Source organism: Paralichthys olivaceus, chromosome 14 (assembly GCF_024713975.1).
Source record: "Paralichthys olivaceus isolate ysfri-2021 chromosome 14, ASM2471397v2, whole genome shotgun sequence".
In the NCBI taxonomy this organism is placed as follows: domain Eukaryota; kingdom Metazoa; phylum Chordata; class Actinopteri; order Pleuronectiformes; family Paralichthyidae; genus Paralichthys; species Paralichthys olivaceus.
The window spans coordinates 6,788,162-6,802,428 of NC_091106.1; the positions used below are offsets into that span (position 1 = coordinate 6,788,162).

At 40.8% G+C, this 14,267-nt stretch overlaps 3 protein-coding genes across 6 annotated transcripts; 1 reads left to right on the top strand and 2 right to left on the bottom strand.

The window, feature by feature from the left end:
* Positions 1–59: 59 nt before the first annotated feature.
* prdx3 (peroxiredoxin 3) lies at positions 60–4,619 on the bottom strand. Its single transcript, XM_020092832.2, has 7 exons — positions 4,504–4,619; positions 2,803–2,917; positions 2,409–2,550; positions 2,052–2,187; positions 1,859–1,962; positions 878–1,043; positions 60–229 (listed from the first exon to the last, which is right to left on the bottom strand). The coding sequence occupies exons 1-7, from the start codon at positions 4,537–4,539 to the stop codon at positions 179–181; spliced, it is 750 nt and encodes a 249-aa protein (XP_019948391.2). The 5' UTR covers positions 4,540–4,619; the 3' UTR covers positions 60–178.
* A 489-nt stretch (positions 4,620–5,108) lies between these two features.
* Positions 5,109–8,498, top strand: sfxn4 (sideroflexin 4). 4 transcript variants are annotated; one of them, XM_020097998.2, is made up of 14 exons: positions 5,109–5,281; positions 5,354–5,419; positions 5,494–5,547; positions 5,637–5,663; positions 6,206–6,260; positions 6,431–6,456; positions 6,567–6,620; positions 6,700–6,762; positions 6,856–6,924; positions 7,005–7,095; positions 7,354–7,469; positions 7,546–7,631; positions 7,716–7,833; positions 7,988–8,498. In XM_020097998.2, the coding sequence occupies exons 1-14, from the start codon at positions 5,243–5,245 to the stop codon at positions 8,063–8,065; spliced, it is 942 nt and encodes a 313-aa protein (XP_019953557.2). In that variant the 5' UTR covers positions 5,109–5,242; the 3' UTR covers positions 8,066–8,498. The 4 variants fall into 4 exon arrangements, with proteins under 4 accessions (XP_019953557.2, XP_069395012.1, XP_019953564.2 ...); XM_069538911.1 differs by having other exon boundaries at positions 7,770–7,833; XM_020098005.2 differs by having other exon boundaries at positions 6,859–6,924.
* dennd10 (DENN domain containing 10) lies at positions 8,248–13,080 on the bottom strand. Its single transcript, XM_020097990.2, has 10 exons — positions 12,879–13,080; positions 12,670–12,724; positions 11,906–12,102; positions 11,288–11,367; positions 11,035–11,183; positions 10,144–10,255; positions 9,940–10,040; positions 9,727–9,834; positions 9,563–9,657; positions 8,248–9,473 (listed from the first exon to the last, which is right to left on the bottom strand). The coding sequence occupies exons 2-10, from the start codon at positions 12,713–12,715 to the stop codon at positions 9,306–9,308; spliced, it is 1,056 nt and encodes a 351-aa protein (XP_019953549.1). The 5' UTR covers positions 12,716–12,724; positions 12,879–13,080; the 3' UTR covers positions 8,248–9,305.
* Between the last annotated feature and the right edge of the window lie 1,187 nt (positions 13,081–14,267).

A 14,267-nucleotide genomic window follows, 5' to 3' on the forward strand; every position in this document is an offset into this window, starting at 1 on the left:
CCGTGAATAAAATAGGGTCACTTATCCTGAACCACTACACACAAATCCAAACAAAGAGCTGTCGTCTACAAAGAATAGATTTATTAGTGCGTTCAGCTGAGTAGGACTAAATACAACTTTACAAAGTAATTCATTTATTTATACATTTGTACCATTTACTGTTGTAGCTGAAACTTTGTCAGTTGACTTTTTCAAAGTATTCCTTGGATCCCGCTGGTGTTGGTTTGATCTGAAACACAATGATATGAGATGAACTTTATTCTATCAGCTCTCCACTATGGTCTGTCTCACACAGACTGATGTACAATTAAATATCTTCAACCAGGCTACAGCCACACTTGCCACTAGTTTTACAATGAAAACAATCTTGGTCTAGACCAGTGTATTAGTGTCAAATCATTTCCATCCACCCTAACACACGCACCACATGACCACTCATACACTGGTCGTGTGTGCAGGTGTTAACAGGAAGCAGATTGTCGACTCTGCAGTTTGTTAAGTTGCAAAAAATAGTGAGGAATAGCAATTGTGTAAGGTACATGATTACTGATGGTAACTTAGCAACGCTTTGCATTCACCACTGGTAGTCGAGTTGTTACTATAAGACCAAAGAAGGGAACACGGGTGACTGTGACACTGTCTCTGCAGCATTTTCAAACCTAGGATGCAGTGTGTAGATAAAGTTTAAAGGATCCATTTTGAATTTGAAATGTTCTAGTGTAAAATTAAAGTACTTAAAAATTCTTTATTTTAAAAACCTGACTATAAAAGGACGGAGTGAGATGCATTAGTTGGAGACAGGTGCTAACTGGGACATTTATATCTTGATGGTGGATACATTGAAATGTGTAAATGTCCAGAGGGTGAATGAACTCACTGTTGGGGACTCAGGGGTCCAGCTGGCTGGACAAACTTCACCGTGCGTCTCCACGTACTGGAACGCCTTCACCAGACGAAGGGTCTCTTCTACACAGCGGCCCACCGGCAGGTCGTTGACACTCATGTGCTTCACCACACCGTTTGGATCAATGATGAACAAACCCCTGAATCACCACAACGACAAGAATGACAACTGATCAAGAATCTCTCTCGATGACAATTGTCAGAAAGTCAGAAACCAAACAGTGCTGGAGCAAACATGGTCTCAAGTAAAAGTGACATGGGACAGAAGTGCCAACCCACTGTGATGTCAGCCACTAGTTTGTGAGCTGCCATTTTGAAGCCTTAACTTTGACATTTTGTCCAGCGCCATCTTGGTTTATTGAAAACCAGCCGTGATCACATCTGGAGGAGCCTGACTGACGCCCGGGCCACACCGGCCAACGTCTCATGTTATCAGCTCAGAGCTGCCACACTGCCTGCTTGAGCAGAGCATCTGAGGAGTGTGAGCCACACTGCTTTTCTACAGAGTCAAGGTCTCAGCTATTTTCTCCATATATATATATATATATATATATATATATATATATATATATAATATAATTATTTTCTACTCCTCCTGTACCCGTTTCTAAGTAAAATCACTCATTTTTTCATTAACTTCAATAGAAACTGACTTCTTTTTGCCACCAGAGGAGCTGCACTCTACTGGTCATTTGACAGAAAACAGGTTTTAGCCACTTCCCCACTGGCTCTACTTTTCAGACCTGGAGTCTGCGATCATTTTCATAAACCGTCTATGGATTTATCACATCTGTAAACTAATTGTTTGTCTGGTCTGTGGTTTATTTACTGCATGTCACCAGCAACTTTAATAGCTTCATATCACACACAACTGTAAATGAAATTCTAAATTATGTTAAATTCCAGGCTACTGTAATAGGGGCTGCAGACTGATGTGTTGAACTGATGGACATACCTGAGTGCGATGCCCGGACCTTCCAGCAGAACTCCATAGTCTCTGGACACCTGCTTGTTGAGGTCTGACAGCAGAGGGATGTGGATGTGGCCCAAACCTCCAGTCTGACAAATCAGTAGTTGAATTATTTGTTACAAAGTATTGTCAAAACAACACACATGTAGTAGCGGCTGAGTTCGGATTAAAAGCGTACCTTGCGTGGAGTGTTGATCCACGCCAAGTGGGTGAAGTGGGAATCCACGGACACACCCACCACCTCACAGTTGACGTCGTGGAACTCGCTGGCCTTGTCGCTGAAGGAAATGATCTCTGTTGGACAAACGAAGGTGCTGCAAACACACGAGACACAGAGAGACGAGGAAAAGGCTCTGTGAGTAAAATGGTCAGAAAATAACCACAGTTCACCTGCAGAGGAGTGAAATACTTTCATTCAGCCTCAGTAGAGCTACTTAACATGTACACACACTGATGAGCATTTAAATGAGCACCAAGCAGAGTAGGTGTGTTAGTCACTTCATCTCATGGTGAACATCTGAGAGTCACTACTCACAAATCCAGTGGATAGAAGAAGAGAACCAGGTATTTGCCCTTGAAATCGTCCAGGCTCATGTCCTTGAACTCCCCGTTGAGAACAGCTGTGCCCTTAAAAGCAGGAGCAGGCTGAGTGACAGCAGCAGCCCATCTGTAAGAGCCTGATGGAGACGAGTCCAGCACATTTATTCATACGCACAGTTTGCACGAGTCAACCAAGGCAATTCTTCCATTCTTCCTGTATCTTACTGCAAGATTGCACACATTGGTATCACAACTTTGGTTACATTATATTCATGTATATTAACGAGGCTAAACAGGATTAATATTGTGATTTTATTTCACAGATATAGTCTGAGGATCTAAGAGCAGAGCTTGACCTAAAAGTTCTATAATGTGGGATTTGGACGTACTGGTGGAGAGACAGGCTCTCTGCAGGGAAGGAGCAGCGAGAGCTCGTGCAGCTCCAGAGACTCCATGTTGAGCTGCTGCTGCTGCGACGTTCAGACGTCCAGCTGCAAACTTCGCCTGACAAAACAAAGAGTCATTGATCAGCCACGGGTTGAAAATATGCCACTTTATTGCAACTTGGGATTTTTAAAGTTCAATGTCGTCGCGTGTGTGTGTGTGTAATACAAATCTGACAACACTTTATGAATTCAAGGGTGTTTATTCCCTCGTGTTTGAACTACTTGAATTCCTTCTCCATTAAACTAAAACAGGTTTTTTTTCTGCTGCAGGCCAAACTGAAGCTGCTTTCAGACACGCACTGAACTCCACAGATATTCTGTGTTTTCTCAGGAGGACGTGCATGTGTGAACGCAAATGTGAGAGTGACAGGCTCCACAGTCTTAGGTGACTTTTTCCCTCAGGCCTTCTAGAATAAAGTCTGTAGAAATTCAGGGGAATTCGAAGCAGGGTATCTCCCGCGAGTCTGGGGGAGGGTTGATGACGATTGTTCTAATTAAGTTAATACATCACTTCCTGTCTCTGTCTGCTGCACCATGCTGCTCCACCTCTCGCCTGAATAATGCAGAGATTTCTTGCTGCTGTGAACGTGCAGAGACTCCTGTTGTGTTGTGCATGTGGGAAACTGCGTAAATTCTACAGACTTTACCCACGGGTCATGATAAACGAAGGTCCTTTAAATGTCCTATATTGAAAACACAACAGGATTTGAAAACTAAATAATGAAAAAGCATGAGTTACTTTCAGTCTCTTCCAGTGAACTGTCTTTTAATATAAGTTATGAAGAATTCATTTGAAATTATTTTTGTCATAATAAAACATTAACTCCAAGTCAATGTGCAAAAAGTGTCTAATTGATATTATCCTGCAGGAAATGAATCCTGCACACGAACTACAAACATTTATCACATTTGATAAACCCTGAAAGACACAGGCTTGAGTGAGAAGACTAATGTTGGCTGCGTTCCACTGAGCTGTGACAGTTACAGGATTATGTTCCGTTCACAGAACAGGTTTTAACCATTGACTGTATATAAGGTTTTAACATCCGCACACTTCACAAGACAACTGTTTTTTGAGCAATCTACCTTTTTGCAATATTCAAGTGTACAATACACGTGTGCAGTATTTTAAAGTCATTCTATTTTGTACCTATTTACACTCATCTTTAACATTTGTCTCTCTGCATTGTGAACCAGAAGAATGACATTCAGTGTAAATGCGCACGTGTGTGATGTTTGGGTTGTGAATGACAGTGAAAGTCTGATCTGAAGCTGAAGTTTGAAACATTAAGTTGAGTGTCCTTGTTAACTGACTTTGCTTCTGATAAAGTTTTCATACAGCGACTTGAATCTATTGTCTACACGCACAGAACGGAACAAAGACCAACACATTAGCAGTTACACAACATTTAAATCATGATCTCATCAATAACTAAATAACTACCAACTCGTTCTTAGCTTTAAACTATGTTGTTCCTGGCATGTGTCTGTGACAGCGGCCGTGGACCAGAGGTTGGACCACAGTGTGAGTCCTGTCTAAGATCACCGATCGATCACTCATCGATACCCGCCATCGATAAGAGTTCACGACCGGTGGATAAAGAACCGAACTACAGGTGGACGATGTTTGTTAGTTTCACTCACAGAGCTCCGCAGCAGGCTTCTGATGGTGGCGGCCATTTTGGATTGTGTCAGAGGACGGCGGCGGTTAAAGCAGGTTGTTGCGTCATTTACGTACGTGTTCGACGCAGCTCAGGAAAATAGTAACTCGCTATAACGTCAAATATATTTGAGAATGAAACTTTCACAGTAGTTTAAGAAGTGGGACGAGTTATAAACAAGCTGTGAAAAGCCTGATCATTCAAATAATAAAAAACAAATGAATGAAGTAATTAACGAATAGTAGGAAAAAGTCTATAGACGTATCCTTTAGTTTTTGTACAGCACTTTGTTCAGCTCTGATTGTTTTTTAATGTGCTTTATTCATATATTTGATTTGTCTGCTTCGTAGCTTTAAAACGCTCCTGTTACTTAAAGCAAATAAATATTTAGGCCCAAACTGTTTATGAGTTGTAGCATCAGCCATTAACATGCTGCTTGTGCTTTTTAAAACTGTTTTATTTAACGAACACCCACATACAAACACCAGCTATATAAATGTCTTCATGAGGATATATAGAGACTTTGTAGATGTGGTGGTTTAGTCTTATTGCCTCCGATATTTCTGATGCTCCTGAATGCAGCATGACTCCGACTGCAAGTGAACACGTGGTTGGACGCGGAAGTAGAACTTGACCTCAGAGGCATGATACAGTGTATCAGTGCAGTTTTCCATCATATATATATATTTAATGTTTGAGTAGTACATGCAGTATTTGCAGTGATGGATCCGAACCTGTTGTACTGGAAGAGCCAGGGTCAGGTGAGTGTGTGGACTATGAATGAAGGGGGGGTGCAGTTCCTCTGTTGTTTACACTGACCTGCTCTTCTTCAGTCTTTCCTCAGCCGAGTTCAGATCTGGTTCCGTCTCCTCGACCCCTCTGTGCTGCTCTGCTCAGATGTAAGTGACACACGCTCATGGGATCCTGATGGAGAAGCTGTGTGATGTTTAACCAGTGCTGCTGCTCTCCTCAGGCCCAGATACAGAGGGCTCACTCTCTGATGGGGGGCGAAGAGCGGAGGGGACAGGTCAGAGGATGTTTTAGCTGTCAGTGGTTGTCAGTGGTTCCTCTGTCAGCTTCATCGTCCTGACTGAATTAAACCTCTTTGTTCTGCAGGATGCAGCTGCACAGACCCTCGCTCTCGTAAGTGGAAACAACTCATCAATCTTATTTCAACAAATTAGAAGATTTAATTATTTTATTTATTTTAATTCTTATTATTAGTAGTAGTGGTATCATCAATTGTATTTGATTGATTAAACTATCCTGCTCTTTTTCTCTTGCACTACTGTGTTGACACTTTTATAATGGCCCCTGTCTGTGGTGGGTTGGAGGGACTGGCTTTATGGGATTACTTAAATATGTTAATAATGAATCCTGTAAACTGCTCTTTTTTCTGATAGTTCTACAAGAAAATACTTTGAGAATGAATCATAATTTGTATAACATCACCACTACAGTATTTACTAAGGCTTTAACACCACAGTGCTGTAGTGACAGCTGCTGTTTGGAAGAGTAAATAACCGTCATGTCTTTGGACATTTGAGCCACAAACACTTCAAATACTAACAGAACTGAAGTTCATGTGTCCAGTCTGTTTATGTCTTTGAATGTGTCCAGATGTTTTGTCTTCTTGAAGCTGTGTTGTCCAGATGTTGTGATGAAAATGTTTTCTCTCTTACCAGTCGTCCGTCCACGCTGGCTCCGGAGCCGTCCTTCCACTAGTTTTCCGTCCGGCAGGTACAGCAGAGTCGAGACTTTGACTTAATGATCTCCAGCCATAATAACAATCTCAAACAAAGTGATATAAACAAGTGTTTAAATTGTTCTTTCAAATGGAATAAATCTTGGTATTTCCTGTAATTAGGATCCACATGTTGATTCACTCACTTCTCTCATTTCCCTTCTAGCTTTGATGCCAGTATCTGCACCCTTGGTACGTGTGGCGTCTAATTAATATTCTATCATTCTACAAAGATTTCCTCCGTCCACACTTTGTTCTTGTTATTTTATTGGCTGTAAAACAAACTTTATTTATTTTTGCAGGTGGTTGCCAGTTTCTTACCTCACAGCAGCGTTAAACCAGCTCTGTTTTGGCAGGTAAGGAAGCACATTCACCATATGAACACAAATGTATCACATGTGGCTGTTACATAATAATTCAAATGGATTCTTTCAGTTGTTGCTGCAGAGTTACAATGCTGGGTTCAACTATGCAAACAGAAATTCTTCATCGGAGCAGGTAATGAATCAGTGAGTAGTAAAAATACAACAGATCCCTGAATATGATCCGTTCTTTGTTTGAATCCTGCATTAATCTCCGGTCTGTCACCAGCAGAGTAAGACGTCTCTGAAGCAGCTTCTGTTGATCGCTGGAACTGTGTCGTACGCAACGTGTGCAGGGGTGTGTACGACCTGAGGTTCACACGATTCCAGTAAACTACAGTTCAGAGACTACTGTTCCTAATGTTTCTTCTGCTTCAGGCTCTTCCTCAAATTTTCATCAACCGTCTCGGTGTGAGGAGTGCACCCATCCAGACGTTCTTCAGGTCCTTATTACCAATCCCGCTCTCAGGTAACGTCTTTTTTTCTGAAACTTATTAAGTCGCCTCAGTCTTTAACTGCAGACGGCGTATTTTTAATTGGCAATTATTAATTATATCCTTATATGTCAAAGTGATGCTTCACATTTCAACAACACTACACTCGAGAGCTTGTATTTAACTCCACATATCATGAGTCTGGAAAACAAATGTATATAGACTGAAACTGCACTGGTTGGTGGAGGCAAACCACCACAGGCTTTAATTCTAACGTGTGTGTCTCTCTCCAGCTGCTCTGGCCTTCTTCAGTGTCTCCACCATCAGAAGTGGGGAGACAGAAGCAGGGATCCAAGTGTTTGATTCTAATGGAAATCCTGTCGGCATCTCTAAAGCAGCAGGAGAAAAGGTTTTTAAAATGGTGCATATGGACAAAAATAAGCCTCATTTAAAACCTCCGGTGTTAATCTTTTCTTTTTGCTCAGGCTGTGAGGGAAACTGCGTTATCGAGAGCAGCACTGTTTGGTACGACCGCCGCTGTTCCGAATCTGCTCATTTTCCTTTTAAGCAGGTGAGTTACTGTGAGGTGTCGCTCTGTTGACCTGGAGGAAGCCACACGTTAGTAAAGCTTCACCAGAGCAGCTTTTCTTTACAGAACGAGACTTTTCCAGAGGAACACTCTGCTCATGGCTCCTTTCCGTCACATTAGCATCGCGTTCATTCTGGGCCTGATGATCCCTGTGTCGTTCAGTCTCTATCCACAGCTGGGAACGGTAAGAATAGAATAGAAAACAACCAAATATAGATTAAAAAAAACACAATTTAAATTTTAATAAGTGCCATAGACCGTTTGTTTGATTCAGGATCCTCTCTCGGCTGTGTATTTGCTTTGCGATGAACTCGGTTGACGCTGACCTTGTTTTACAGATAAAGAAGGAAACGCTGGAGGAGGAACTACAGGCTGCAGCCGCCGACGGACACTTATTCTATCACAGAGGACTCTGAGCTGCAGTTGCACACAACAGATACTAAATTCACCACAATTAACTCGAAAGCGTGAAAATAAATGTCTCGTGCAGCTGAATATTTCCAATCCATGCAACAGACCGGACAATGAAATGCAGCCTTTTCTCAGATTCATGTGGAATATTCAGTTAAAAAACACATTTCAAGAAGCCAGACGACCATTTCTGATTGTAGATGTATTTAGTTAGAATGTTCAATGTTTTTAATCGATAGTAAATGTTTCACCAGCTCATGAAAATACATTTAGTTTTCAAACTTACATAAGCTTTTCTATGAATTGCACTCTGTGTCCTATCTGAAATACTGAGGCACAAAAATCATGATTTTGGCAACATGGAAGAAAATGTTGATGTCAACAGTAAGACAACATCTGTAATGAATTAATTTAAAAATAAAAATGTGAACAGACAAACAGTGTGATAGAAATCACTGTAAAATCTTTCTATTTTAGAAAACACTGTTTGAAAAAGCCTCATAACACAATCTGCTTCTATTTCAGTTGTGACACTACAGTCAACAAGAAGTGTGATGTTTGGGAGTACAGATGTGCACTGTGGTAGCAAACATCTGGACAGCTCTATCGATGTACTGGCTGAAGAACTACCACACACTTATTTGTGTCACCAGAACATTTGAGACAAATACTGTGGCTCCTGATTGTCCATCACTACTAATGTTAAAATGATAAAACTGTCATTATCTTATATTTATCTCTAAATCAACAAATACCATGAAAAGACCTGAATCAACTTTACATAAGAAACGACTTCGACACACTGAAATGTCATGATTCCTTTAAAAACAATTCAATTTGAGTTAAACTTCTTAGAACATCTGGTCACTGTGGTTTTCACCCAGTGTGGCTCGTTCATTTGTTCTAATAGTTTGTCATCGACAATCAATAAGATAGAATCACACTGTGAAGATCTTGATTCTCTCATTTCATGGGATTTGTTGGCTGGAGAAAATAAAACATTTTTAAAAGAATGTTGAGTCGTGTCTCGTATTAGCAACAGCGCGAGTAAAAATGTGATGCTAGCGACACTTTCCTACCTCACATAAAGGTAACTGTGATAAACATCTTGTGCAAGCTCTCGTGATAACGGCAGGAGTCTGAACAGGCCTTTTAGAAAACAGTATTTATCCCAACATGTACAAAAGATTCGAGCCGGAGTCAAAGCTGAAGAGTAACGTGATTCTGCAGCGTCTGAAAACAGGTTTATATCCGTAAGAGTTGCTCAGCAGCTGCCAAATGAAAAAGGAAGTTCTCTGTTGCTGGAGGAAAGTGATGCTGCTTCAAACCCTCCAGCGTGATTTTAGAGTCTTCACCCTCGTCTGCCAGGGCGACCAGGTTTGCGAGGATCTCTTTGGTCTTCACAGAGATGTCCTGGTCAGTAAAGTGTGGTCGTCATGTTGCATTCGACATTTCTCACAGTACAGAGACAGACATGTTAGTGTGTGTGTGTGTGTTCTCACCTTGATCACCTGACTGTCTGACCTCTCAGCGTCCTCCGCTGACTGGACGATGAGGAGACCAACCTCCTTGTGTAACTTCCCCATAGCCATGGCCTCTGTGGTGGGACACTGCTGCTGTTACTCTGTACCTCTCTCAGACACACATCACTTTAAACATACTGTACCTTTGGCATTCTGGGAAACGGTGATGACGCTGTCAGGGAGGTTCACGTACACGTCAAACAAGTCCGATCTGTTGCTCACTTCCGGATCCACAAATCCTGCAACATAACCTGTGAAGAAGACCAACATAAACAACGCATTTCTCCACCACGAGGTCACAGCGGTCGCAGCACATGCGGTGGCATGATGAGCAAATGAACCAGGAGCAGCCTCACCGGGACATTTCTTTAAATCCTCCAGCTCGGTATCGGTCAGGTGCACGTACGGGTGCAGGATGGACCAGTCTTTCCTGTGCCACGTCAGAGCCGGCAGAACTCTGGAGGGGAAAAGATTAAGAGTTGGGACAGTGCTCTCTAACAACAAGATTTATATGTTTACACTTTTGACCCCAAAATCCTTTATTTAAGTCTCTAACTCACCTTGTAAACTCCAACAACGCTTCAATACGAGGGTGATGGATGACGATCCTCTTCTTCAGCATGAGAGCGGTATACAGGATGATAGTCTCCATACCAAACTGAGACACCACATCTTAGGAGGAGTGGAGACAGAGGTAAAGAGAATGAATCACTTCCATCCCCGAGGGAGATGGGTTGTGTTTGTAATACATTTGTATGAGTCACTTTAAATGTGAGTTTTTCTGCTTCCATTCAACGTTAGATGAAAAAAGGACAGAGACTGAAACTTCCTGTTTTCACTTTCTACGTCAAATCAGCTACAGGCTGCTGAATGAAATCCATTTTCTATTCAATCTTTAGCACCTACATTTACAGCTGAAACCGTTTAATTGTTCAATTATTTGATCACAGGAAGATTAATCACAACAATTAGACAAATCGTTTAAGCTATTTTCAAGCTAAAATTATGATAAATCACCTCCAGTTTGAAAGTACTAAAGCATCTTGTCACACATAACAAGATCTTTTTAAACATTGCCAGACAATTTAAAGATAAAACATTCACTCAATCACATCTGTAAGTAAAACAATAATTCAAATCATTGTTAGTCCCTCCTCCACCTACATTAACATGAAGTACTCCAGTGTAGCACCGGCTTACTTGAAGGTATTTTAAGGCTGCAACTAACTAACGAATCAATGACTGTGAAATTTTGAGAGTCATGAGACATCAAAAAGAAAAATATCTTTGTAACCAGTGAATGTTTGGTGTCTTTAGTGGAAATGACCGAGACAACTTATTAATTTCCAAAATAGCTGAATATTTTCTGTGGATCAACAAATCCTAATCTAAGATAGAACCATAAATGAAAGAAATCAGACAAAAATACTGATGACTGTCCTCCGTCTTACCTTTGATTGAACCAGCCAGGTACGCCTTCCGCACGTCATAGTCCTTAATAAGAAACGAGCCATTTTCATCACTCTGACAGATTCCTTTAGTGAGAACAGTGAGGTACGCCTCCATCATCTTCACTGGGCTGCCATACTTGATGTACATCCTGGATAACATATGTAAACATACCATTCTGCTGGTTAAACAAACGATGATGTTGGAATTACCCATGAAATAGCCTGAGAACTTCCCTTTCCAACACACAATTACCTGCAGAGGATTCTACTGAGAGCAGCGTACTTCTCAGGGTTGAAGTCTTTTGCTGTAACAACTATGGAAAAATGAGTGACCTGCAAACAACAACAGAGTTTATCAACGGAGATTGAATGTGTTATCTACTTCATTAATTAAGCTGTTTGATATAGAAAGAGACAAAACAACAGCTTGGTCCGGATTCTTGAATGTGAGGGTTTGCTTCTTCTCTCAACTTTACATTATCTTAAATTTAATATATTTGTGAATACGACCGTTGGATTAAACAAAAAATCTAAAAACGTGTTAAGATTTTTCCCATTCTGACTCTACTTCTCCCAGAATGTACAAAGTTCTCAGTTAATATTATAATTATGGCCGTCTTGTAATAATTATGTAATTAAAGTTGATAACAAAAAACATATACATATATTTGGTTAAAAATCTTGAACATACTGTTCCCAACATATGATTTATAATACAAATGTCTGCCCAAATATAAAGAAATAAAAAAATAATAAACATTGTTTACCAACAAAAACTGAATAGAAGTGGTTTCAGCTCCAGATTCACTGTCCCTAGTTGAGAGTAGATGAGTAATAATGGAGGATTAATGTGTGAGTAATGATGCTCTACCTTTTTTAGTGCTGTGGGCTCCTGCACCTCCACTGTGGTGATGTAGTACCACATACGACAGAACTGACCAAACACAAAGGTGTGGAAGTCGCGGCCCTGCTGCGTCAGACAGCACTTACTGAGCAGGATCTGTCTCACGTCTGAGTCCACGGAGGGGAAGCACCACACCCACAGTGTGTCTCCATTCACATCTTTCTCTGTGCAGAGACAAAAGGATGATATTGTGTTAGAAGATGGACGGAGAACTAAACAGGCCTTCCCAGGACCTACAGCATGTGGGAGCTAATCTTCATCACATGACGGCTCAGCTAATTAACACAGGACAAACATTCATTCATTTCAGTCCACATATTCAATTTCCACAAGAAATGTGTTGCAAAACAACAGATCAACAGAAAACTAATAGAGCAAAACATAAAATAGGTCATTTAATGAAAAAGAGACATTAGATTAAAGTAATTAAAGCAAATTTATGTAATTATCACCTTATTTAAAAATAAAAAAAAGACTTCCACACATTAGTTAATGTATTAACACATGGGACCAGCACAGGAGCTTGTATGTAATGTATTTTGATTGAAGATATCTTTGGTTTTGAGTGAAGGTTTTAGATGAATTCAGTTCTCGTTTCTATCTTAATTAAAAAACGATCAGCATGCAGGGGCAGTGAGCTGGAGAGGGACGAGGAGCTGTGCTGATGGGACACTGAGATCACACTGGACTCATGTGACTGAGGCTGCAGCTTCTTTAAGAAAAACACTTACCGATCAACCCGACGCTTAACATAAGCTGTGTTTCAGATGCTGCCATGTTCCATCCCTGAAAGAGTTCAGAGCCAGGTTAACACAGAGAGCAGGGAGCAGCTGACACACACACACACACACACACACACACACACACACACACACACACACACACACACACACACACACACACACACACACACACACACACACACGTGACCGAGAGATACCTTGAGGGCTCCTGCTGAGTCCAGACACCAACACACGACCCGGGACAGAGGAGGACAGAGGAGGACAGTGGAGGACAGACAAGAGTTCAAACTGTCTCTGACACTTGGAGCTTGTTTCCGATGTCAACACACTTTCTCTTCCCTCTGTGAAACCTCTTCCTGCTTCCGGGACCGGAGAGTGGCGCGTGAGGAAGCGACACGCCGCTCACAGCCAATCACAGCGGGCGTTTCTCCAGGCCCGATGGTGCGTTCACGGTTGGGGAATGATGGAGTCATACAAATAGATCTCCAAAACTCGTACAATGTCAATAATCGAGTTAGAGTAAGTGTTTTACATGTTCGTGTCCTTGTATATATCTTTACTACAGCTTCACTGCGCATAGTTCAACTACATCTACATCAAGCATTCATTCAAATTAAAGCAATACAAATATATGTTTCATGTATATATATATTTACAATTCCAAGGGCCTAGCACAGATAGAGGCCCTCGGTTAATGCCATTAAAAATACAGGAAGTGCTGCAAAAATGTATGTTTGTGTTGTTGAAATTTACGGCTGGGAGAACAAAGTTAAGAAGCTGAAAATGTAACACAACCGATCCTTAAAAGATCTGTTTAAATAAAATAACACCCCATCGAAATTAGTATGCCTTTACTAGCAGGTTAAACTAACTAACTACAGCATTTTTTTTATTTTTATCCAGCAGCATGTTATGACTAATTTGTTAATGCAAATATTATATATATAACGTATATTTCACCTTCTGAGTCAATAACACTGAAAAGAAGTATCTGTTTTTGATTTAGTAGGGTTTTGGTGTGATTATGCAATTATACTAATATACTAAGATTAGCTAAGCATGATGTGGACACTTTAGGAGGGTTACCTGAAGGCATCATGAACAGGGCACATACGGGAACTTTAGACACCCAGAGCTGCCAGGTTTGTTGAATCCCCCTTTTGGGAAGCCTAGGTTTTGAAGCGTGCACGTTCATTTCATGAAGCTGCAGTATATGGTCCAACATTTATTCAGGACCATCCCATAGGATATGACCACTCAGAATAATCATCAATATCGTATTTACTACAAACTGTATTTGTTGATATGATTTGAATCAACACTGATCACATGTCAGTGAGTTACAGATACTGGTAATATGCTAAATGAATAATACACGTGTGTATTATAAAGCTGGGGATTATCCACAATACACATGTTACCATTCACCATTGGCTGTTTTAGGTATAAAAGTATGTCGCTGAGTGCAGTAAAGTATCTGCTGATGTAATTTTTAAGATAATCCATGTGTTATTCTCCCCTACTGAGTTTGCACAAGTACTATATCAAAACATCATTATCGACTTTTATCATGTTGTATTTTGTTA